Source organism: Macrobrachium rosenbergii, chromosome 56, assembly GCF_040412425.1.
Source record: "Macrobrachium rosenbergii isolate ZJJX-2024 chromosome 56, ASM4041242v1, whole genome shotgun sequence".
Taxonomy (NCBI): domain Eukaryota; kingdom Metazoa; phylum Arthropoda; class Malacostraca; order Decapoda; family Palaemonidae; genus Macrobrachium; species Macrobrachium rosenbergii.
In genome coordinates, this window is record NC_089796.1 from 26061095 (window position 1) to 26088594 (window position 27500).

Consider the following 27500-nt stretch of genomic DNA (forward strand, 5'->3'; position numbering starts at 1 on the left):
AATTTTCAAAAATGTATTTCTTACAGAGTTTAATACACAGAACTCACTCTCTCTCTCTCTCTCTCGCTCTTTCTTAGGCCTGCACGCTTATTTTTTACTGCCCTCGTTTGCTTTTCAGGGCATGGATTCCAGGTAGCCGCTCCTTGAAGTAAACAAATACGGAGAATTCTCTCTCTCCCTCTCTCTCTCTCTCTCCAAACAAAGTAATCCCCCAACCCCGGAAGGGTGGAACCAATTTACGACGAAATCTACCGGTAACCAATGAGCTGCTTATAAAATGGTAATAACCAAGAAGAGAAAATTGTGCTACAGGAGCTGAATATTACCAGCAGATGTTTTTGACACATCCTGAGTCTGTGCCAGTAACACCTGTAGAAATGTAATTAACTTCCTTTTTAATTAACTTCCGTTCGACATCATCATTCTCTCCCTCTCACTGTACGCCAACGCTGGCATTACGGTACGGTACGGTACGGTACTGTTGATATTCAGTCTATATGTACGGTACGGAATTACGGTACGATAATTTTACCGAAGTACGGTACGGTACGATTCAGGTACGGAAAAAATGGACAAAATTCCGTACCGTACCGTACCTTAGGCTTGGATATATCGCTAAGCAATTACTAATGCATATTTTGCCGCTTCAGTGACCGCACAAGGAGATCACCAAGGTACTTAACATTTCAGTTTGTAACATAGCATGCATGCGTGTGTGTGTGTTTGGAATTCCTAAATTAACATGTTTATGTCTGTGTGTATTTCTTGAAGTAACACGTTACAAACGTTTACAGCATCAGCCATATAGGCTAGCCTAACCCCATATTGTCTCAAAATGATTTATTATTATTATTATTATTATTATTATTATTATTATTATTATTATTATTACGATAACTGAATATATACATATGTACATATAAAGTCCCTTTGCTAATTTAAACCTGTTAACATTGAAATTTTCATAAAGAGGGGATTTTACTGATGCTGATTGAATTTGCTTAAAGTACGATAAAAGTACGGAATAACGGAAGTTATTTTTACCGTACTATACGGTTCGGAAAAATATTTGAGGGTGCGGTACGAAATTACGGTACGATATTTTAGCCAGGTACGATATTTCAGCCTTGCAGTGTGCGCTCATACACCGATATACAAACTGCTGAGTTTCAAGGACTGTCGTTTAAGAATCTAAACACAAAGAACCAATACTCTCATATCCTCAAATACGTTACATAAGGGAGCATAGGCTATACTGTACTTACAGAGAGCGAATTTCTTAAAGGAAGGTGGAACGCTGTCCCATACCAATGTTTTAGCTCCGCCTTGCCACACGAATTTGGTTCTAAAATATTACCCTTATCATTATCTAGAGCTCATGGTGGATGGGAACACGGAGTGAGACCCACTTCCGAAAAATACTGCGAATTTTAGAAACATTGGATGCATGAAGAAAATATCGCAGTTTCTCAGTTATACGAGAACAGCTGTCACTGAACGGTGCAATACTATATGGGATTACCGACTTCCTCGATTATATTTCGGGAGTGGTGGCCCAACGGGTGTTCCGAGATTACCTGATAAGAGAGGTACTCTCTTCTCGAAATGCTGGAAAATAACAAGAGAGAGAGAGAGAGAGAGAGAGAGAGAGAGAGAGAGAGAGAGAGCAACTTTGCGGGGTTAAGTGAGGATCCTGAAAAGGGTTAGCCTAAGTTCAGAGTCACTGATTTAGCGAACGGGAATGATTTATTACTAAAGAGTGGGGATACTACAGATGAAAGACTTCTCACAAGAGAAAAATAGTTTCAACAAGGATAGATACCAACCAAATAAGGCTAATATAAAAAAAAATCAAGAACTAAACAACAAACACTACCTCAGAAACAGCTTTAAGTGATTTACCTACAGGTTGATTCCACCACTCGGGGGTTATGTGATTACCTTGTCGAGATTCTCACCAACAAGGTCTAGATATGTATTCTCTAGATCTTGCTCAAAAAAGTGGATTCAGATATCAGAGAGAGAGAGAGAGAGAGAGAGAGAGAGAGAGAGACTCCTCAACAGGACCAAAACCCTGATAAAACAACGCACGGAAGAGATGATAATATCTACAGGACAGTTCAGAGAAAACCCAAGGCAGCAGGAGGCCAACCACTCGACCCAACAAGCCAACAGACAGTGTACAGCACATATCCTGCCGACGTGTTTCCTGACCATTGGCATTTCCTCCAGTGTTGACAACCTGTCACTTATGCTTCTTAATTTCATTACCAGTATTTCTGGTTCTTGAACGTACGTACTGTCAACGCTCCCAGAGGACTGAAGTGAAAGATATACTCCCAGTACAGACGTCGCCAATATCGCATTGCTTACTCCCAGTAATCTTCCGTGTTTTTTTTAAAGGTCCTGGTATGAATAATAATAATAATAATAATAATAATAATAATAATAATAATAATAATAATAAGGCAATCATAATAAAATAATAATATAGGAAGGCAATAATAATAATAATAATAATAATAATAATAGGAAGGTAATAATAATAATAATAGGAAAGCAATAATAATAATAATAATAATAACAATAATAATAGGAAGGCAATAATAATAATAATAATAATAATAATAATAATAATATAGGAAGGCAATAATAATAATAATAATAATAATAATAATAATAATAATATAGGCAGGCAATAATAATAATAATAATAATAAAGAAAGGTGAAGATTTTAGAATTATTAAAAAACAGCAACAATAATTCCAAAAATAAAAATTATATATATATTAAAATCCAGTAAAAAGCAAGCAACAGAACAACCAAGGGCAAACTTACTCCCTATTGACCCTCCTACTCCATCTGAGTCCTCTCTACCCCTCTAATGAGTGACTCATGCCCTCTCGCCCTTGCCCCGGCCAGCCGCAAGTAGATAATGGGGCTCGTCCAGGGCGTCTCGGGTGTCACGCAAGGCAGCCAAGGTGGAAATTGACTCCGGCGGGAGCTTTCAAAAGGCTGTGGGAAAGTGCTTGCAAGAGCGTCTTGTTGGGAGCGCACAGAAAATACTCTGGTTGTGGCAAACGAGTTTCCTTCTCTCTCCCTCTTATAAAGCATATATATACACACTATTATATATACATATATATATATATGTGTGTGTGTGTGTGTATACTGATGTGTAGATGTATATGCCGTAGGGTATAAATTCTGACAAGTTTCACCTTTATTATCTTATACATCTTCCAAAGCAATGGTACATGGAGTTAACATTCCTTGTGCTTCATATCTTCCGCTTCATATCTTCCCCTGTTAAACCTGCATATATATGCATAAGTATATATATATATATATATATATATATATATATATATATATATATATATATATATATATATATATATAATATATATATATATATATATATATATATATATATATATATATAGAGAGAGAGAGAGAGAGAGAGAGAGAGAGAGAGAGAGAGAGTTTTATCTCTGTACTGATGGAACTAAAAAAATTTCCACTGTTTCTGAGTGACGTCGAGTCAAATATAGTCTAGGAATAACATTGACACACGCACAAACATAAACAGAGTCATGAACTTTTTTTCTCTTTTAGCATGAATATTTATGTGTACACTTCATTGTTATCTCTACTTCTATAATTCTAGTTTATATATTATAAGATATTCATTCTCAAGCTATTTCCCTTCTGATATTCTTGGCCACCATTCAGCGCTAATGTCAGTTGCAATATTCTTGCTTAGCCTAACCATCCAGGGTTATCTTTGCTATTCACACTATCTTCAGATCTAATACTCTTGGCTGCCACTCAATGCTATCTTTATCCTCAATATCTAAGTGAACCACTCAGCCACAACCAAAAGGATTTACAAACATACATTTATATTAATTTTTCAGAAAAGGCGAATAACTATTCTGTTCTCTGCATGAGATGTAGCCTATGTGCTCTGAGAGAGAGAGAGAGAGAGAGAGAGAGAGAGAGAGAGAGAGAGAGAGATGCTTGCATCTCTGGCAGCTATTTCAAATAAGGTCAGAGCCACGACGTAAAAATGACTATAATTCAGCAAAGTCTGAGAAATAACACGTCTTACGAACTCACAAAAAAAAACAGAGGAAAGGAAGACTTGAAAGGAAAAACCTTATTACCAATTCTAAAAAAAAAAAAAAAAAAAGTCTTTGTCCACATCTGCCAACCGCATTTAAATCATAAAATACGAAAGCTTTATGGTATAATTTTCCGAACTATGTTTTTCATATTACTCGTAATAGTTGGGGTGGTGTTAGAAAAATACATTTATTTTGTTTTCTGTTTGTATAAACTGTCAGTCAAGACATTAAACAGAAATTCTTTATTCAACTATGTTAAAATAATATTCATGCTAAATTGTGTCTAACACAATAAAAAATAAAATGCCTAAACAAATTACAAAATCGCAGATGCAATACTGCCCGCAAAAATTATACAAATGACAACTAAATATAACAGTTCAGCCGTTACTGATGCTATTACCAGTCTACTCAGTTCGTTAGTCTTGTTACTAACCAGGGACCAGTTCCTACGTATAATCAAACTGTGGTAGTTGTACACCGCATGGATCATCTCTCTCTCTCTCTCTCTCTGCGTGTGTCGACCCGTATGTAATCTACTCACACTCCTCTTATATTACCATTAGCTCTCTCTCTTTCTCTCTCTCTCTCTCTCTACATCTTCCTCTAACAACCCCGAATACTCAGCCCATCGGTTAGGTACCCTCCTTCAACTGTCCTACAACAATATCCTCTCTCTCTCTCTCTCTCTCTCTCTCTCTCTCTCTCTCTCTCTCTCTCTCTCTCTCTCTCCATGGTGAGTTAGCAGCCGTCTGATTCTTCCTGAGTTTTGTCATCAATATAATGATTTCTTATTTTCTTCAACGCGTCTCTTTCTATTCAAATAAAAAAGTTCACCCTAAGGCCTTTATATATATATATATATATATATATATATATATATATATATATATATATATATATATATATATATATATATTATATCCCAACATTTCTAACGGACTGCTCAACCATAGACGCGAACAAGGAGCAAGAAATCTATTCCTTGGCATTTCCCCCGACCCTACAATTTACGTATACGCCTAAGCCTCTTTCCTTCCCCTCGTGTAGGCTTATTCAGTAGGCCTAGAATTCGGTATAACCCCTCTCTCACTATCTCCAACTGCATACGCCCCCAGCCATTCTCCGCATCAGCGAAAAATAAGCGTAGATAAAAGATAATTGGGATAGGGGAAATAAAAGTAGTATAAAATCTGAGCCTTCAAAGTTTATAAAAATGAAAAGTACGAAAAGTTTAAACGGTCCTTAACACTCGATATCAATGCTCTTATGAATTCCTTTATCATTTTCATCGAAATCTTCGAGAAGAATTTCATCTAACTTGTAATCATGGAGACAGAAAAATCAGTACACCAATACATTTATCTAAAACTGTCTACATCAGTCCAACAGTTGTAGAAATTTACTCATATTCCATGAAAACAACAAGGCCAAGGTCAGTTCACATTACTTTGTTGGCAGAAATTCTAAGCCAGTGCCATCAAAGGATAATATATTATATATATACTCGTATATATATGTATATCATGTGTTTAATATTATATATATACACACACACACAAACACACAATGGCAACAGAACGACTGACATCGCCATAGGGGTGGAAGCCAATAAAGCAGCAGGACAGACCAGCCGAGCCGTCAACTGCGAGGGGGATGTCATGGAGGTCATTGGTTATGATAAGAAAGAGATTCGAGTTGTCAACAATTCTCCTCAATTCGGAGCCACAATGGTATGGGAAGACCACACAATAAAGAAAGCTCGTTCGCCCGCGCGCGCGCACACACACACACACACACATTATGTACATATAAACAGTATCAGAATAAAAATAAAATTCTGCGCTAATGCCTTTCATTTTACTAATAATTTACTAATAGCGATAAAATACGTCGATATTTACGGTGATGGGGCCGAAAAAATTATAACCGTAGCTCCTCCACTGCAATAACAAGATCGACATAGACACATTATGCAAGTATACTTACTGTATACATGCTTTGATACCTATGTAGCCTATATAAAAATACGTCAAGAATAGCAAATACTCTTATGGACGTCTTGGCAAAACCGCCACAAGCTCGTATTCAGAATAAGAGAAAAGCTAAAACAAAACATACAGTATACAAAATATTCATTTTTCCAAAATGGAGGTAGACAACGCTACCAAGAGAAAAGTGAAGTGCAAAACAAAGGTATGAGGACACAATCTAAGATGTTATATATTATACAGACTAAACGATAACACATTCTCCACTTTCTACGATACGTTGCAAGTGATTCGTTGCAATGAGGCCTTTTCATTTCCACACTGGTGCAGAGGTAATACTCGCCACGAAAGATGATATTTCAAGTAATACTTCACGGTTGGTAATGTGTGTGTGCACACATACACATATAGGCCTCTATATATATATATATATATATATATATATATATATATATATATATATATATACTGTATATATATATATATATATATATATATATATATATATATATATATATATATATATATATATATATATATATATATATATATATATATATATATATATATACATATATATAATGAAGCACCATAAAGAGAAAGGCGGAGTTCCTCAGGCAGTGATGAAAATACAGAAAAATACATGTAATTTGTGTCTTGACTGCTTCAGGTTATATGAATGATTACATGAATTTCACCCAGAATTTCTCTCTCTCTCTCTCTCTCTCTCTCTCTCTCTCTCTCTCTCTCTCTCTCTCTCTCTCTCATGACTTTTTATGGTTACAGTTTAAGAAGAAAATCATACGTTGCTCAAGAAAGCAACCAAAATAAGGTTTTGGGTTGACTGGCAAACGCGCCCCAGTAGGCATTACCCTGGAGAAAAATGAATTGGACACGCCCGACTAATGTCTTTTGATTTTATGTTTGGTAGAATAATCCTAAACGCTTCGTATACAGGCTCTATGTATACAAAAAAAATATTTTCAATAAATTAACAATATGAATAAATAAATATATCTCAACAAGTAACATAAATAAATGGTGAATACCTTAATGGTTTTTCAAATACCCACCCAATGAAATTACAAATAACTGTACGAAGGCCGGTAACATAAATACCATTTTCAATGGAAATGCCACTAGGCAGGGCATATATATTGAAGTCTTACAAACAGAAATCAGAGAGAAGAGGAAGCTTAACCCTTAGGAAGTGGCAGAACTCCCTCTCAAACTAATGTTACTGGAGCCAGGAAAAACGGGAGGAGGAATAAATTCCACGGCTTGACAGAGGAGGGAAAAGAGATGAGAATGGTCGATATACAAGATTAACCCCGAATCCTAGTTACTTTTACATAATCCATCATCCAGTACCAAACTAAAAAGCCAAAATTTTCCCCAAACACGATTTCACTATTCACAGTCAGCATTCAGAACGGAATTTAAAAAATGTATATCGAAGAAAAATAACACACAAGTCACTAAGTTTAAGTATACCTTAGTTTAACCAGACCACTGATCTGATTAACAGCTCTCCTAGGGCTGGCCCGAAGGATTAGACTTATTTTACGTGGCTAAGAACCAATTGGTTACCTAGCAAAGGGACCTACAGCTTATTGTGGAATCCGAACCACATTATATCGAGAAATGAATTTCTATCACCAGAAATAAATTCCTCTAATTCTTCATTGGCTGGTCAGAGACTCGAACTCGGGCCTAGCAGAGTGCTAGCCGAGAACTCTACCGACTCATCCAACGAGGAATTTATCTGGTGGCTTCAAAAGACATAGGCCTAGGCGCCTACCTGTAGACTAGAGATCAATTCAGCATTCAAGGCCAGTACTAAAAAAAGGCATTTGCATTCAAGACCAGTACTAAAACAATAGTACATTTGTAAACTGAAAGATACAAAAGTGTTCAAATTTCTGACATCAGAATAAAGAGAACTGAATTCCTCAAAACTGCTGAGTCCTAAAGGCAAGTAACGAGACGCCCAAAAACGATCCAATAAGAACCCAGGGTCATGAAGGAAGCAAGCACAAGCTGCCCAAACCTACCCATCCTCTAGGGCATTACAAGGACTACCCACCCACTTCAACTTTTCCCTTTTGAAGTTAAGAGGTAAAAGAATGGGCGTAAGAAGGGTGGAGTGGGCGGGAGACTGTAAGAGCGCTTGGGTGGAGTGGATTAAAATTAGGATGAGAGAGAGAGAGAGAGAGAGAGAGAGAGAGAGAGAAGAGTTCGTGATCATTCATGTACCATGAAGCGTTCATGACATGAATCTGACCTACCCGTGTTTTTATTTATTGAGTGCCAAGAGGAGAGAGAGAGAGAGAGAGAGAGAGAGAGAGAGAGAGAGAGAGAGAGAGAGAGAGAGCTCATAATCATTCATGCACCCTAAAGCAATTCAAGACATGAATTTTGACCTACCATTGTTTTTTTTTGTTGAGTGCCACGACGAGAGAGAGAGAGAGAGAGAGAGAGAGAGAGAGAGAGAGAGAGAGAGAGAGAGAGAGAGACACTCCACCTATACCCACCCTCTTCGACTTGACTATTAACGTCCCCCTGGGGTTTTGGGTGGTGCTGAACCAAGGGAACTATTTCTCCGGGCACACACAAAAGGCTCTGTCATCACCTCACGATATTCTTTCCGTATAAGGTGTCAGACCAACTAGACACAAGCACACACCCACTGATCTCTCTCTCTCTCTCTCTCTCTCTCTCTCTCTCTCTCTCTCTCTCTCTCTCAGCTGAGGGAAGGGATGGTGGGGAGAATAGGCCTTACATATAACAAGGGGTTTAGAATATTTCTTCTCTTTGCCTATGCACAAACATATATAAAAAAAAGACACACTATACAACCTAAAATATGTCTTAAACCAAAGGATTTTTTATTCCTATTTTTCTTACTCGTGTAATAAATCAAAACAAGGACTCACATACAAGACAGCCTAACATCTATCTTGAAAAGGAGCAAAAATGGATCCCTCTCTCTACCCTCCAAACAGCCAGTCAATACAAGTAACGATAGGTCAAGAAGGCTATCCCAAAGTGTCTCTGAGCTAGAACAATGGTTTTTCCTCCCTCTAACATTCTCCAAGCATATCAAAACAATAGGCCTATGTTGACTTGAGTAGCGAAATACGTACTGTACTTCGTTAATCAATCGTTGTTCGTCGCAGCTGGGGTAGCCCAGAGAGAGAGAGAGAGAGAGAGAGAGAGAGAGAGAGAGAGAGAGAGAGAGAGTACTCTGCTAAAATATATCTTGCATACGGGAGGGCCTCGACGAGGTAATATTCCTCACTCCACCTGTGTAGTAGCCATTCATAAGATTCTCTCTCTCCAACGTAACGAATAGCCTACACTTTGCCTTGGGCTAAGACCTGGCTGGGCGGGCCATAGGGGCAAATATACTATCTAAACTCCCTTCAGATATAATTAAGCCACGCATCATAAACATGAAAGAAAAGAGAAACACCAAGAACGTTACTTACCTAATATAAAAAAATATGAATCAAAGAAGAGAGAGAGAGAGAGAGAGAGAGAGAGAGAGAGAGAGAGAGAGAGAGAGAGAGGAGCATACAATTAAAAAGAACGACCAGACTATATCAAAACAGATATGTTTTGATATACGACTTTATCAACAACATTACTCCGAGAAAATATGAAGTCCTTGTTTGATATATTTATCTTCCATTTCTGAATTCATTTATCATTAACATATGCGATACCAGAATTATATGATGAATTTAGTGCAATGTAAAGTGGCACGGCTTTTATCACTAACCGTACAACACAAGTGCAAATATCAGAGAGAGAGAGAGAGAGAGAGAGAGAGAGAGAGAGAGAGAGAGAGAGAGAGAGAGAGAGAGAGAGAGAGAGAGAGAGAGCCTCTCTATTTTAGAAATCCAACCTTCAAATCGATGTATGGAATGTAGGAAGAAGATGAAGGATTTCAGCTCTAAGATTATAAACACATATAGCCTACATGAATAGACACGTATTCATGTGATTCATAAAATGCCAGACACATAAGCAACCACAACTCGATAAAGAAATATGAAAACCTAACACAGACAAGGTTAATAAGAATCATAATTTTCTCTAACCCATTAAATGATACACAGCATCATTTAAACTAAAGCGAGAGGCCTCGGGTAACGAGAGAGAGAGAGAGAGAGAGAGAGAGAGAGAGAGAGAGAGAGAACATTATAATCCCTAGGGCACATGATACCCCACCACCAAAGGAAGGTTCTGCCAAGAGGTCTGTAACCGTGAAAAAAAGCGTCGAATTTTGTATCATTAAGACCCAGCCAAACCCATAATCACTGAACACCAAAGGGAACATCAGTCAATATTTTTTTCTTTTTAAGCTAAAACGCGAACACCCTATACTTCAAATGGGAAAAATGACAAACATTCCCCATTCCTGACCATTTTTCTAATTGTAAACACCCATTTCAAATGTCCCTCCTTTTGAAAAGGATTTGGGTCATTATATTTCTTTATAACCGGTGCGACGGCACTTAACATTCTTCAAAACTTTCATGAGGCAAGGTACAAAACAATGCCAATAAACATATAAATGCAGTGAATATATATGCCAGCAATTTTTTGTAACCCCGTTTAGTGAAGCTCAACTACAAGCCTAACTGGTACCTTAAAGCTAAATCTGGTAAGATCAATATAGAGCATCATCCCTTAACTAAAGGACTCGAACTAGATTATCTTCATGTTTCCGGTTCCATCATCCTATAAAAATGCCAGAACTTGGATGAAAACCTCTGTAACAAAAATACGGTGCTTGGAACTATAGCTTAAAGTTTAATTCCAGATGGGCACTGACTGGGTTATAAAGCGATTACCAAGGCGACTCAGTGGTAATTAATCTTGAGATATCCTGTCCAGACAGCATGCATAATCATTTCTAATTAGACTATCTTAATTGTCTATTAAACTTAGGCCCAATCTTCAGACCTACATAGTTCCAATACGCCACTAAGAAATGTCTGTTAATATCATTTTCCTTTGAATAAAAGTAACTAATGTGTAGTCATTATAGTATATAGCCTACATATATAAACATCAGATCGGTTCCACGGGGGGAGGGGGGTAATAGAGGGTCTTACCTATGAGACTATGACATTATTAGTTGCAGTCACAGAGAGAGAGAGAGAGAGAGAGTATATCAGTCTTTGGCACTGTAAGCATGATGCCAGATAAAGTTAAGATTTCCGCCTCGTGTTCGGTTTGCTGGAATAGCCGTTGGTATCGTACCGTATCTTGGTTCAGGATATCCATGAATTTGTCAAAATTATGTTTATGTATACTGATTGCTCTGTGATTAGCTTGGATGAATCGAGAAACGCGGTTACTTAAGGTAGAGAGAGTGCGACCAAATGATGATGAACCAGCAAATTCAGCCGGATTATGATATACGAGTATATACGGTAGCAGTAGCTGGGGCAAAAGTATCTAGCACCATTTGTAGGATTATGGTGGAATCGCAGGCTTCTGGTCTTAATGGATTTAGAACTAAGCCCTCTTCTTATGTATATGCACGGAAACACAAAACTACAGTATACTCACCACTTTCCTAGTCATTTTCCCTTTTGAATAAGGCCACTTTGACGTCTAATTTTGTTATGAGCTCACCGAGTACTTCTACAATTTTATTTTATCCTTCAAATAAAATTCCATCTAAGCACGCAAGTCATTTGAGTTTTTTTTCTTTGCAGCAAAAGACAGAAGCTGACGATACGAACTTGTCCTCAGCCTAAAACTCTCCGAATTTATTTTGGCTAAGTCAAAAGTTACCATCGAAACACACTAGCCTATACACCTTGCTAAGACCTTCAGAAAATGAAAATAATATACCTGGCCTACAAAGGTTTTAAACTAAACACGCAAACCATCCTATCCTGGGCCAAGGACCCAACCATGTAGGTATAGGTGGGTCCAGACTAGGCCTAAAACCGTTGCTTAAAACCTCGGCCACGCTGGATAGACTAATCAAATTCCCGTCAGGAATAAAAGTTAAAACAGAAAGTTTTCCCTAATTGAAAAAGTCTGGAAGTGAAAAGGGAAAGAAACCAAGCGAATCTACTTGGAGTTCCCGAGTTCCTAAACTCGACCCCTCCTGCTCCACTCCTAAAAGATTACAGTATGGGCCGGGATCCTCGTAGGCCTAACGCGTAAAATGCACAGGGTGACAAATGATTTTGCCCTCGAAACCTAACATTTTCGACCACAGACGCCATTACTCATTCGGTATTCGTCAATAGGCCTACCACCCTAGACCCTCCGGAACAAGGAACAGATGACATAGGCCTCATGGGAACATTTCGAGTCCTTCACGAATTTCCGTCTGACATTGCATGACAAGTACGTGGAGAGAGAGAGAGAGAGAGAGAGAGAGAGAGAGAGAGAGAGAGAGAGAGAGAGAGAGAGTCAATCTGATGAATGGTACAGCCACTGAGTGAATGAAGATTACCTCGTCGAGGCCATCGACAGCAGGCTAAAACAGTCAACAGATCACCTGGTATATAATCCAATGCTTAAGGTAACAGAGGCACAGTGACCTAGCTTGGTGTTTTGTTTTTATTTTAAAAGACCTCTCGTTAGTGAGGAGGGTGTGCGGTAGCCTACTGATTTAAACGAGAGAGAGAGAGAGAGAGAGAGAGAGAGAGAGAGAGAGAGAGAGAGAGAGAGAGAGAGAGATTCTCGGAAATCCATTAGATAAGATAGTGACCTTGACAAACATTTACAGTGACCTTGACAAACATTTACGTTCAAGACAAAACCAAAATGGCCCCTCTGCTGCGTATGAACTTTCTGCAAATTATAATTAAACTGACATGAACAATGAAACACACAGAAAGGCTTCAAATTTTGAAGATGCGAAAAATGAAATAAAAGCAAAAAATTGTTTACAAAACTCTACTTATAGTTTGGACGAGGGCTGCTAAAAAAAAAAACTGCTTTAGAAAATACAGCACGATACGAAAGGGGCCATGAAAAAAAGGGATCTTGTATACTGCATGTTAGCCAAAAAAAAGTACTAAATCAAAAAAATCATAAAGAAAAACTACGACTGACTTATCCTTCTGGCCTGTCACTCAAGCTCAAGTCTCGTATCCGTTTCCGCTTGTCTGCGCCTCCGCCTCCCTACACGCTTACCAGCTAGGCTAACTGTATACTACAAAAGTCGAGTCACAGACTCGTATCCAGTAACTAAGAAAAAAATAAAATAAAGTACAGTAGTACAAGAGACGTGGGAAGGAAAAAGTCGCAAAATCAAAATTGTAATGGTGATATATTTTTACAGTAGCAGCAAAACGTTTAATAATAATAATAATAATAATAATAATAATAATAATAATAATAATAATATCAACAGATGAAAAATCTTCAATATTTTTTTACCACATACAGTTCTGGTTTAAAATATGTCGAGTGGAGCTGTGAAAACTACAAATGAATATTTGAAGCAAATGACATTCAGCATTTCGTATAGAGCAAAAAATATGTGGATCTTTCTTACGATTATAATAAAAAAAATGATACTGATAACTACGAATACAGATAAATAAAAAAAAAAAACCCGAGGGATATTTGGAATATCCTACGGCAATCGAAGTAAACCCGACAAGGGCGAGTTAATATCACAGGGGTACCCCCAATTGAAGTCCTATCCCATCATGGTGCCTGTGACATTAAGGAAACCTGTCGGTAAAAGTGCAGCAGTATATGCCATATTCTCTAGGAAAAGGTTGACGATAGCAAAGCCACGGATACGTTGTAATATCAGCGGTCCTGATGCAGTGTGTGTTTGTGTGTTTGTGTATGTATAATTTTGTATTTATAAAAAGAGCTAAAAAAGTTGACTGGTAATCAGGGAAGAAAACATTGCTTTCGTTGATACTATTACCTACTAACTTCTGAATTAAGGATGATACTAATTTACATATCATAGCTCTCTCTCTCTCTCTCTCTCTCTCTCTCTCTCTCTCTCTCTCTCTCTATATATATATATATATATATATATATATATATATATATATATATATATATATATATATATATATATATATATATTATAATATACATTTATACACATATATATAGCTCAACAATCCGATACTTTCTCATCTCAAAATCTGAAAAAAGCTACAAAGCAGGAGGCATCCCTGGAAATCTCTGAGATCAATGCCCTTAAATCAATATTAATAATTTTTGTCAAAATAAAAAGCAAATTAACGTCCCTACAACCAAAAAAACAACTAAACGTTTAATAACCGAAACTAATAAACCAAAATCAATTTTATTTTAATGAGAATGGAAAAAGGACGCGTGAATTATTAGTTTGCCAAAAGAAAACGTGATAAATGAAAGCAAATAACGTGCACGGGCGCACGTTTCTTCTTTATAAATCCTCCGAAAAAATAAGACAGGTTCTAGTTCTCTCCAACAGGATACGATAGGAGTGAAGCAGCCTGGGGACATACACGCTTTTGTAAGACTGCATTGCTCTCTCTCTCTCTCTCTCTCTCTCCACGCACTTACATGCAGAACAAACTGGAAAATGACCGCGTCACATCCTTCTTCCACTGCAGTGTGGAAGAATATAACACTAAAACAAAGCAATAGTTATCTACACATGCACTTTCAACTGGGTAAATAATGCTGAAACCCCAATAAGAATATATACCTCACGCAGCATCAGCCATTTATGCACCGACACTAAGTGCTATCAACCCTCCATAAACACATGTCCTTGTAAACCTATGTTGATACACTATACGCTACATAATTTCATTTCTAATCACAGTACCACCAAGACGGAAGAGAAACTATTAACATTAAGCAACGTAGAAAGAAGACTCGCATTCCAAGTATTAATTGAATACAGAAATTAGGCCAGAGGCCAAGCACTGTTACCCAGGTCATTCAGCGCTGAAACGGAAATTGACAGTAAAAGGTTTGAAAGGTGCAACAGGCGTAAAACCTCGCAGCTACACTATGAATCAACTGTTAGGAGAGGGTGGAAGGTAAGATGGAAGAAAGAGAATATAAAAGGAGGTACAGTAAAAGGAACGGAAGGGGTTGCAGCTAGGGGCAGAAGGCACGCTGCAAAGAACCTAAGTAATGCCTACAGTACACCGCATGAGGTGCATTGACGGCACTATCCCCCTACGGGATCCAGGTATTAAATTAATGATCACAGGTACTCTTGTGTTACCCAATGCATACAGGCACTAGGGCTTCTCCCCAATTCATTAGTTACAGAATGGACGTGCCAATCACTGGTTTTTTTAATACCCCTGCTGACAGAAAATGGTTTACGGATGAAATAGATATATCAACCTCGATAATATTAAAAAAAAAAAAAAAAATGCCACGGTGATTCTTGGCATTGCCTACATAAATTTTTATATTTTTACATGATCAAATGTAGTTCTCCGCTTAACAGAATTTCTGTTCCAATTACGTTGAAAATATCAAAGGCAAAGATCCCATGTAGAGAGAGAGAGAGAGAGAGAGAGAGAGAGAGAGAGAGAGAGAGAGAGAGAGAGAGAGAGAGAGAGAGAGAGAGGGTCAATATAACACAATTGGTATTACAATAATATGTAAAACTGTTATAGCCTAGACAAGGGCAGCATGAACAACGGAGAGTAATTCATACAGTATCATAAAAAAACAAAATCAATGTCATATCAAAGGTTCACAGAATTATATCAGCACAGAAGAAAGAATAGAAGAAAACTCCGGTTAGGCCTATACCACAATACTTCAAAAAAGCTAAGTGATCGTATAACGTCGCTTTATCATCTTATCGCATATAAAACACGAATAAAATTTGAAGTTCAGTGCACACTAATCCCAACTGCGCCATGAGATCTTCAAAAGCTCATGCTAGCCCCAGGCCATATTGCGACACTGGTATTGGGAGTAAGTTTAAGACACCTATCCTAGAACTAACAACTCGCTGAAACTTGCAACAAACCTGGTCAGTAAGGTACAAATTCCCCGTAGGAGAGTAGTGCCACCAGTGCACCTCAAACGGTGTACTGTAGGCATTACTTAAGGTTCTTTGCAGCATCCCTTCGGCCCCTAGCTGAAACTCTTTTCATTCCTTTTACTGCATCTTCTCTTCCTTCTATCTTACTTTCCAGCCTCTCCTGACAATTGTTTCGTAGTGCAACTGCAAGGTTTTCCTCCTGTTACTCCTTTCAAACCACCTTTACCCTCACTTTCCCTTTCAGCGCTGAATGACCTCACAGGTCCCAGAGACTGGCCTTTGGCCTGCAGTCTATATTCCATTCCAGTAAGGTACAAAGAACAATGGCATGTAATGACACCAGAAATACAACAAATAAAGTCATTCATATTTCATGAATGTAAAAAGTAGGCTAGCCTATACCACGAGAGCACAATCTTCTGACGTCGTACTGGATGCGTAGTAGGCTAAGCCTAATTAGTTTTTAGGCTGACTGTCATGACTCTTTGGCCTAATGCAAGCCTGCGTTGGAACACGAAATAAACCAATCACCTGGCAACTTCGGGAATAAACAGAGCATTCAAGCGCATATGTATAAATATCCAGGGTAAGAGAATCACGGAATCATAAAAATTTCATATTCTTTACACACAAACACATACATATATATATAAACATATATATAGCCTATATATATGTATATATATACATATATTATGCTAATGTTTATATATATTATGTATCTGTGTTTGTGTAAAGAATATGAAATTTTTATGATTCCGTGATTCTCTTACCCTGGCTATTTATACATAGGCTATGCGCTTGAATGCTCTGTTTATTCCCCAAGTTGTCAGATGATTGGTTTATTGCGTGTTCCAACGCTTTTGTCCCATGTTCTCAGTAGGTTCGGACAAAAGCTCATGGAAACAGGTACACGGCCACTGGTCAGCAAATCAGGCCACATCTCTTTTCCACTAATGACAAAACAATATTCCAGCATAAACTGTTTATAAATGATAAAAGGGTTTCGGTTCCCAACATTAAGGCAACTGGAAGCAATAAAAAGTGTCGGAACTATCAAATAATTATCTAGCTAGCACCTCAAGAGTATATGAAAGGAAATTGTGCTTCGTGTCATACCTTACTTGAGGCAAGTATAATTGTCCATTATTTATTTGTTATCAGCTGTACCGGTTTCGTTTATTTTCTTTTTATAGCTCTGCTAGCTTGTCTCTTGTATGAGAAATATTTTCTCAGAAAGTTCGCTAGCTTAATCACTGGTCATCTGACTACTCATATACAACATGATCACTAAAACCAACGATTCAGGAAAGACGCACATAGGCCTAAGCGTTAAAAAAAAAAAAGTGCGTGCACCTGGGCAAAACTACGGAAAACCCCACTAGCTATGACAACTTCATCAATAGGTTCAACACATACGAAGATAAAAAAAAAAACTTATTACAAAAAGAATTGCGCAGCTTGCTACTAAATCCGCCAGTTCTTATCTTATCAACTTAATTCAACATGTAACAATTTAAACTAACAATCAAACTGCGCTTTCTGTACTTCCGTTGAATGCAACCTGTATGAACGTAAGACCTCCAGGAATCCCCCTCGACTGCAAGGTTCGTTGACATCATTTCAAGTAGTCAACTGACACTAACACCTTGTTGTCTTTTCGGACTTTCCTGTGACTTATTGCTATTCCCATAGGGTTCTAAGGCCTGTGGCAGGTATTAGCAATAATCACGGGGCGCAGTTTGAATCAACTGTGTCTCACATTCGCTGTCTATATAGCCACACATCCAAATACTGACCTGACCCATTGCTGCTCAACTTGATTGGTCGGAAGGCTTCAACTTATCAAGTTCTGCATGGTTCTGTTTTCCTTTTCTTAATAAGGACTGGACCCAACACTCACATTCCTTTTTCTTTCATGTTTAGTACAGAGAAGGATAGCAAGTCAAACCAAGAAAAACTAGTATAGGCCTATTGGGCCGAGGAATCCAAAAGATAATGTACAAAATTGACACCACCTAAGAGTAGAAGGCAAAATGATCATCTATAGAATCAAAGCATATCAAAATACATTACCAGACATCTTGAAATTTTCAAACGTAACTAATCATAAAATATGAGTCAAGTCGACGAAGTTAAGAGGCATGAAAACTAGGAATAAACGGAGCAAAATAAAGAAATCCCCTTCCGTCAGTTTACTTTGATTCCTATAATCCTCTGTTTTTAAACAAGCAGATCTATTCCCTCCTTCGGCGTTAATGTTCACTTTTTTCAATCATGCTTGGTCAGCCTAAGGTTATCATGACTTCCGGTTCTATTTCGCATTCTTTTAAATAACACCCACCATAACACACAAAATTGATAGCTTTATCGAAAATTATAATAATTCTCTTATAGCTTTTATATATATATAATATATATATATATATATATATATATATACAAATCATATTATATATATATAATATATATATATATATATATATATATATATATATATATATATATATATATATATATATATATATATATATATATATATATATATATATATATATTATATATATACAGTATATATATCTGTGTGTAATGTGAGTGTGTGTACACGATACAAGCTATACAAAAACGCAAAAGGTTCGTAAGACACACTGAAACAGAGCTAAAAGGGCAACGTAAAGGAAAGGGACTTCGAGAGGGGGCGGATGTAGCTTATGAAGACAGGAAACGGGCCAAGAGACTTCAATTTCCTTCCCAAAGTCAAATATAATTCGGGAAGGCACTACGTGAGACTGGGTGAATGACACACATTGGCCCCTACATTATTTTGAGCTTCATCACCGCTCATTTAGTTTTTATCGTTGTTTGTATTTTAATCTGCTTCACTTTGCTATGTTTTGCAAGTTACCGGTACCTAGCTTATGTGAATGTCTATAGATATGCTCATATTGATATTAACACCGATATATGATATATATATATATATATATATATATATATATATATATATATATATATATATAATATATATATATTACTAAAACCATACGCATTTCAAAGTGTTTTCTTCCACCTTAATATAACAGAACACTAGAGTTAACAGTATAAAAAACTTTCTTACACGAGCGATTAAAAATTCACAAAAATTTTTACGGAATCTACACCTGGGGTAACAAATTTTGACCGAAGCCTTCTTACCTGGAAAGAAGTCCTTCATTTCTCTGGAACTGTAGCCCCAATCGGGTCTCGTTGACGAAAGACACTGGAACATACTTGCATGCCACTAATTCAACAGCCCCAGGCGACCCACCACCGGCCCATTAGGCCTACAGCAAGCACGTCCAGGCCCATATATCTACAGGAAACGATTGCTATACAGGCCGGAGTACTGTCTATTGTGGATTGGGCCGAGGGTTTGCTGTGGAGGGCGGAGCTGGAAGGCTTTTGGGCGGATTATATTAAGTTCGGAAAATATACGTTGATAAGGTAGGCCTCCGAGAGGCTACGATATCTATCTTCTCAAAGTAAGTTTTGTTTTTGTACTGAGTTTTTTGTCACAAACTCAACAACTTGTTACACTTAGCACCAACAGTATTAAAACTAGTTACAAACATGAACACTCAAAATTACAAGTCCAGAACGAAAACTAACACACTTAAATAAAATTAAAAACACAGCACCTGCATAATAAAACTTATTCAGTAACCCAAACGTTATTTTTGCAAGCAACAAAAATACTGCATAGCAAAGTCTGAAAGAATTTTTTTTAAACAAAGTGGAATAGTCTAAACGAGTGCTGATCAGATCTGATGTAGGCTATATCTTAAATATAGTCATAGCCTACATAATACTAGAAACGCGATTTCAGATGTTACATGAGCACACTAAGCTATACAGGCTATATAGAACAGGCTTCAGTATAGCCTACAAACACAGTTTTCTATATGAATATCTTAAGCAAGCTAATAGCTCTTTTAACAAATAATTAACGCTTGCCCTTATGAGAATAACACATACACACCTTCATATTTACATGCATGTATGCAGACAATAACGTAATGGTTTTTCTTTACACACAGCCTACATCTATAATCCAGCCAGTCTTTCTGGGACGTGTAAATGACATCACAAGGAATGAGTACTTTAAACACCACAGCAACGCCGCCAACGTCTAATCCTAAACCAATGACGTAGCACGTCTTGTACATATAAACAAAGTCGAGGAGCAGCGAAGAACTGACCTTTAACACAAAGCAACCAAGAGATAAATGGAAACAAATATTCGAGTATTGTCTTGTGTCAGAGTGACAACAACAGATAAAAATGTGGTCTATAAATATGACCATATTCATTGTTTGAGAGCATAAGAGAGGCAAGGAAAAATCGGAATGAAAGGGCTTCACACAAACACCTTTATACACACAAGCTGTGGCGTGGCTGCCCTGCTTACTGGTCCGTCAACTTAACTCAAACGTAATAGCTGCACTGACGTACTGAAAGCACTTACATGTTCCGTAAATACTTGAAAAACACACGGCAAACTGCTTCGCATACACTTAACGATGTACAAAAAGCTCACAATCTGCGATAATTGCCGAAATGTAGAACAAAATTTAAACTTTCTCCTCTTTTCAGCCACTTAACTCTGTCAAAGTTATACACTCAAACCGAGCCAAAGCCATGATAATGAAACGTGCAACAAAATGTGTCAATCTCGTCCATTAGAAAATCGGTCACAATGATACAGGAAAACAAATTCAAAGTCAACAGCCTGTAGCATTGGCGTGAAACTTTAGCCAACATCATTATTTGGCGTGTTCTATGTATAACAGCCAACGTTTATCATAATACTTAACCACAAAGCTTAATATCTCCGTCAATAAAATCATCACGTGTCATCTCAAATAATCATCAGTGATTTTAAAAGTTACTGGTTGTGTGGTTCCCACTCCCAAAAGGCCTTCGATGTCACTTGCTATAACTTACCGTGGGCAAGTATTTGACACTGTAAATATAACTAAATCATTATATCTAAATATAGAGGAAATAGATTACCTCGGCCTAAGACTGTTAGGTTTCAATTGGTTTTCCTGATTAGACAACCTAAAATGAATGAATAAAAAACCCATGTTTGTACAGTACGTATATTTCACTGGTCATAGGCCAACAAAACTATTACAAAGAATCAAGTTAAGGAGACTATACCCAGCCCTATAATTTTCGCTGTTATTCTTTTGTGCAACTGACAACCTAAAAATATAAACTGTTAATTTAATGTTGGAACATTTTACATCACAATTTCATAGATTATTCTGTGATGCCTATGGAACTACAGACAATCACTAAGTCTCAAAAACATATAATTTTAAAATTAATTAATGGCATAGGTAACAGAAACCGACTGTAAGTTTTCACAGAGAGAGAGAGAGAGAGAGAGAGAGAGAGAGAGAGAGAGAGAGAGAGAGAGAGAGAGAGAGAGAGAGAGTTTCCGGTACACACAAGGGTAGTTTATCTTGATGTCTCCATGGTTACTGCACTGCTATTACTGTGCCCTGGTCTATGTCATGCCATTTTCAGAACTTACAAAATAAGTCAATTACATCCGGATATATCTAGGGAAGAGAGAGAGAGAGAGAGAGAGAGAGAGAGAGAGAGAGAGAGAGAGAGAGAGAGAGAGAGAGAGAGAATTATTGCTTTCACTAATGCTCTTTATACAGACAGGGCTGTGCACCATTTGGAATAGCGTCGATACAAAATTCTAAAAATATATACGAAGTTAAAATTGTGTCCGTACTTTACTTTTGTACACATCTTCATACATAGGTCTACATCATGACATATCAGCCACTGTAGGCCAGCTAAAAAGTTAAATTCACGTTACTAATTTTTGTTTTTTCATATAACTGCCCGGCAGGCTACCTAGTATTATGGGCAAAACTAGAGATAACGCAGGCTCCACACATTCCAATACTAAAACTTTAAACTTGTAACTTTTCTGTCAAAGGTGCAGAGACAACTGCAGCCGTGACAATTTAAATTACCCATAAAATATACACTACACAAAATAATTAATTGGACTTATTATAACAAACAGTTCCGAACTTTTCGTGATTTTATCCTGTTCGAAATAACCCACACTTGTTGATCGAATTCAAAAATGAAATAACTCTACAACTACACCACATTTCACTATTTTTGGTGTTCCTTAAGTAATAGTGACACAGAGTAAAAACTTCGACTATATATTACACAAAACTTCAGTGAATCACAGCACATACAGTTATTCACAAACAAGCTCCGGAGAGCGTACACCTTGCCTCTCCGGCAACACAAACTCGACTGATAGGGATTTGTTTGTGCGTGGATGAATGCACGAGGGACCCAAACTTTTCACAAAACTAATGGCAACTTTTCTTTGCATTTTTTTTCGAATATGCATAAAGACAGGAACTGTCATAACTTTATTCGGTTACAACACTGAACTGACGTCGTTCACTTTTAAAGATTTGAAATTTGACAGATTCCTGGGTATGTTTACATGAGGATGCGCCGCCGCGCATGCGCAGTTAGCAAGGTCTGGTTGGTTTCACCGAGAGCTCCCGGTGACTCAAGGGTCGCGGTAAGACCAGCCAATGAAAACGTACAAAAACACAATTCCCGCGCGACATTGGCAGTCATTGTATCCAGGATAAGCCAATCATGACCTTCTGCAAAGGAATCTGAGTTTTTATTGGATGTAACGTTGGTCAGACGGCGGAAAGCACTAGCGATCGTAAGGACCCTCTAAGAACTACAGCAGTCATAATTTACCAGTAATGATGTTTCTTTGTCTGTCCTAATGAACGTCAAGACGAGCTTCAGTTTAAGTGCGCTACTTTGTATACCGGTGTGGACGTAAAATTTTATACTGGTTGGCCTCCCAAGATTACTCACGAATTTATCATTATTTTTGGGTACAAACAGCAATCTCACCTTATGACTGCGGGTACAAACAGCAATCTCACCTTATCACAAAATTTATTGTACCATAGATGTTTCTTTCCCAGTACTCATGAGTGTTAAACTCTTTGCATGTATATTATGTTGCCAGTGAGTAAATTATGTTACTAGAAAACTTTGTTTCGGGCACATAAGGGAACCTGAACAGAAAAAAAAACAAGGAATAACTGAAACTATATACTTACTACACTAAACATACGAGATTGGTTTACTGTATAGAATTACAACGCATTAACATCAAACGGACGCGTGCTGGGACAAACGCAGAGATAAGATGCTTTTCCTCCAAGACCGCCAAAATCCCTTTAAACCAGCAACTACTGGCAACCCCAACCTCAACCACCCCCACCCCCCTCCACAACACCCTCCCAAGGTGCCCCAACCACCTACCAGATTACCCATCATTCCACTCCCGTTCCAGACTCCACTAAGAGGTACACAGTCAATAAGTCCTAGGGCACACATGTTCCTAAAACGGTACAAACATGCAAAAACAAACCCGTAAACACTCGGGGGCGAGTGCGTCCCTTAATTCCAGAATGTGTAATGGCCGACAGGAAACTACTAATCCCTATTAACGGACATCTGTTGTACTGTAGAGGCAGACTGATATATGCCTCTCTCTCTCTCTCTCTCTCTCTCTCTCTCTCTCTCTCTCTCTCTCTCTCTCTCTCTCTCTCTCCTTGCATCAAAAATAAATTTATTATACCACAACAATTTACTAACTGAAAAGCTTCTTACCTAACAGAGAAGGGCTCTAGAGAATAAACAAAGCAAAGGTCACTGCACATTCATACTAAATGCTAAATAATTATATATTCTTTTTGCCGACCTATCATATACCATTGACTGTATACGACCAAACCTCAAAGCATTGTGAGCCATCCTTTCACCTATGCTAACCATTTTAACTGTTCAACCTATCTCCACATTTCTCAGTTTCTCTCTTCTTACGCCACAAGTGCTAAACAAATGCTTCGTCTCTTCAGTTTCAACCATTTTGCTTTCACATGTATTGAACATTTGCGCTTCACTTCCATTAAGGAGAATTTGATCACCAATCCCTTCATAAATTTCATTTTGGCTCTCACGGATAATCCACATATCCAAAGCTTTTGCACTCACCCTGCTACTTCCGGAGCTTGCTTCGAAATATTAGTGACTACCTCTTCTCTCATTCTACCATCATCCGTTATCTTCACTCCCATATACCTATATGAATTACCAGCTTCCATTCTTCTACCGTCTATATTAACATTCACTGCTGCCTCTTCCTGGTCCCCAATTACCCTCATAATGGTATTTTTTGTCCCCATTTGCTCTCGACTTTCTCCTCTTGCAAACATTAGTTTCTACAGCGTGCTTTCATTATCCCCAATCAGTACCACATTGTCTACATATGCCATGCTACCCACACTCTACAACCGTTTCTTCTCCTACAGCTGCACCTACACCAAAATTAAATCACACTCACTCACATCTACCATGACCTGACATGTACTTTGCTTCTATCATTAAAACTTGTAATCACTTCCTTTATACCAAATGTTCTAAACACCCCTCACGTTTCTTCTCTATTAATCTTATAAGCTTTTCCCTTTCACTGCCAAACCTCTCACTATCTTCCATGGTATGCTATGTAATGTTATGCGCCTATAAGTTTTACAGTGTCTTCAGTCACTCACTCTTTTACACACAAACCACATTATTTCTCTTATCAGCTCTTTTGGGATTTGTTTCTCATCCGAACATATTTTACGTAGCCTGGGTAGCCACTGCCACATTTTCACCAGTGATAGAGGGCTTTAATGTCTACGCTGCGGGAAAGTGCATGTTAAAATACGAGCTGAATGGTACAGTGTGTAAGGGATTTGGTGCGTTGCTGATAAGAATTCTGTGTTGGCACACACAGCAGCTAATTTTCTGGAAGTTTGCTACACAAGTGGCTCATTCGCGATTCAAATCTAGAAGTATGACTAGGCCACTGCCTGTTTTGTCTCTTTTTTTTCTTTCTTGGCCTGGCGCCAGTCAAATAACGTCAATATATTAAAAAACTTTCAGTTCTTTTTCTCTGTATCTACAAATCGACAGAACAAACCAAATATGAGGGAATGTACTGTAAGCAGAGAAGGATATGCAACGTCGATGACCTTATATAGCTCATCTGTAGGAGCATACCTAAGCCCCACCCTGGGTCTCCATATAAATATTTTCATTTAATTAATGGTAATATAAAACAGTACCATTCGCCCATCTCTCTCTCTCTCTCTCTCTCTCTCTCTCTCTGAATTATTTCCTTATAGCTGCAATACTCTTTTAAAAAACTATCACTTCCTTGATGAGTTTAACAACGTCAGTAAGGGTAAAAACATTAATTAATAATTCTGCGGTAATTATCTCTCTCTCTCTCTCTCTCTCTCTCTCTCTCTCTCTCTCTCTCTCTCTCTCTCTCACACACACACGCATACATCACAGTAACTAAAATTATCACCAGAGAAACATTTCCCCTTATAAATTTAAGCGGAAAACATCGTACACCTGAAATTATTTCATATCATCTCTCTCCTTGCCGATCTATCTGTCTATCTGTCTATCTATCTACTGCTGTCTTTATGCCATATCGTCGTAATCATTATCATTATCAACAATTTAAAATAAGACCTGTGTGACGCTTTTCAAATATAGCAATGAAAAATATGTTTCATTCGGACGTTTCTTATTTTGGGGGTTGATGAAACTATCATAAAACAAATGTCTGAAAAGACAGAAATGCAATTGTTATTTCTCGTTATAAGAACCCAACCTCATAATTGACCCCAAAGATTTCTCGAAATTAATCTGAATCCGTAATGAATTAACTATAAAGATTTATCTGATTTTTTTTTTTTTATACAGAGGCCGAATGGTTGGACAACTTACTACGCTCATCTAGCCAGGCAACAAAACTACAGATTTTGTCTCGTATGTAGAATTTTTATTTATTCGATTTATCTACTTAACCAGTCTTAATTTATCAGAAATTCTCTATTCTCTGCTATTATATTTTTCGACAATCGGGAAATGTACTTTTTTTTTTTCGTTTAGAAAGCTAATCGGGGAGGCAATGTAATGAATGCCCTCAGTTAACTAAAATATGGAAAAACTTGGACTTCATTTCAAAAATACAACACCATTAACTAAGCCACCCATTCGCAGACAATAACAGACGCCACTAAAACAGAGAGAGACGGCAATAAATAACATCCTTCTTAAACCAGACGGGTTTCAATGATGTCCAGCCGTGGCGTTTAGGCCTACAACGGACGCTTGTTTTCGCTAACACATCCCCACGTCACAAGAACCACTAAAGATATCGGAACATACACCAGAGGGGATAAATAAAGAAAAAACAAGGAAAATATAAACATGCACATAAATAATCAATAAATGCATGAAACATGCATAAACTCGCGTTAAAACACTTGAACACGCACAGCTGACAGCTGAACATAAGTATGCATTTATTCATAAACAAAAGAAAAAAAATTCTAAAACAGCCAGTTCCCCTTAGTTGGGTCCTGCGGGAAGCCGAGTAACTCAATGTCAACATGGCCATCAAAAGCCGGGAAAACGAAGTATTCATCAAAATAAGGCAAAGGAGACGAACCATTTATTGCCTATGCCTGACGCCCAGACAGACAAAGTGGCTATAACAACGCGAAAATTATTTCCCCAGTACCTTGAAAGGTCTCTCTCTCTCTCTCTCTCTCTCTCTCTCTCTCTCTCTCTCTCTCTCTCTCTCTCTCAAAACTCATTACCATAAGGACAGATGGGGCTGTAAGTTATGTTGCCTAATGGCTCTACTATGGTCTTCTGAAGGAACTTGTGCAAGTATATGTATTTATATCTGTGTGTGTGTGTAAGAGAGAGAGAGAGAGAGAGAGAGAGAGAGAGAGAGAGAGAGAGAGAGAGAGAAGGAAAATAATGGGAATATTGCCATAAGAAAAAGACAAGAGAGAGAGAGAGGAAAATAATAGGAATATTGCCATACAAGAAAAGACAAGAGAGAGAGAGAGAGAGAGAGAGAGAGAGAGAGAGAGAGAGAGAGAGAGAGAGAGAGAGAGAGAGAGAGAGAGGAAAATAATAGTAATATTACCATAAGAAAGGACAAGACAAGAGAGAGAGAGAGAGAGAGAGAGAGAGAGAGAGAGAGAGAGAGAGAGAGAGAGAGAGAGAGAGAGAGAGTGGTGAGTGCTGCCCTAAGAAGAAGGATAAGAGAGAGAGAGAGAGAGAGAGAGAGAGAGAGAGAGAGAGAGAGAGAGAGTGGTGAGTGCTGCCCTAAGAAGAGAGAGAGAGAGAGAGAGAGAGAGAGAGAGAGAGAGAGG

At 37.8% G+C, this 27500-nt stretch overlaps 1 protein-coding gene across 5 annotated transcripts in view; it reads right to left on the minus strand.

Moving 5' to 3' along the window:
- LOC136836061 (SLIT-ROBO Rho GTPase-activating protein 1-like) overlaps nt 1–27500 on the minus strand; it is a 797683-nt gene that overhangs the window by 410057 nt on the left and 360126 nt on the right. For 2 of the 5 annotated variants that reach the window (XM_067099982.1, XM_067099979.1), the window contains exons 1-2: nt 22416–22478; nt 19336–19817 (exon numbers count right to left, since the gene is read on the minus strand). The exons of the other annotated variants lie outside the window; for them this stretch is intronic. In XM_067099982.1, coding sequence (XP_066956083.1) covers nt 19336–19408 — 73 coding nt within the window. In that variant the 5' untranslated portion in view covers nt 19409–19817; nt 22416–22478. Of the gene's footprint in view, nt 1–19335; nt 19818–22415; nt 22479–27500 lie in introns of those variants that run through there. 5 annotated transcript variants of the gene reach the window in all.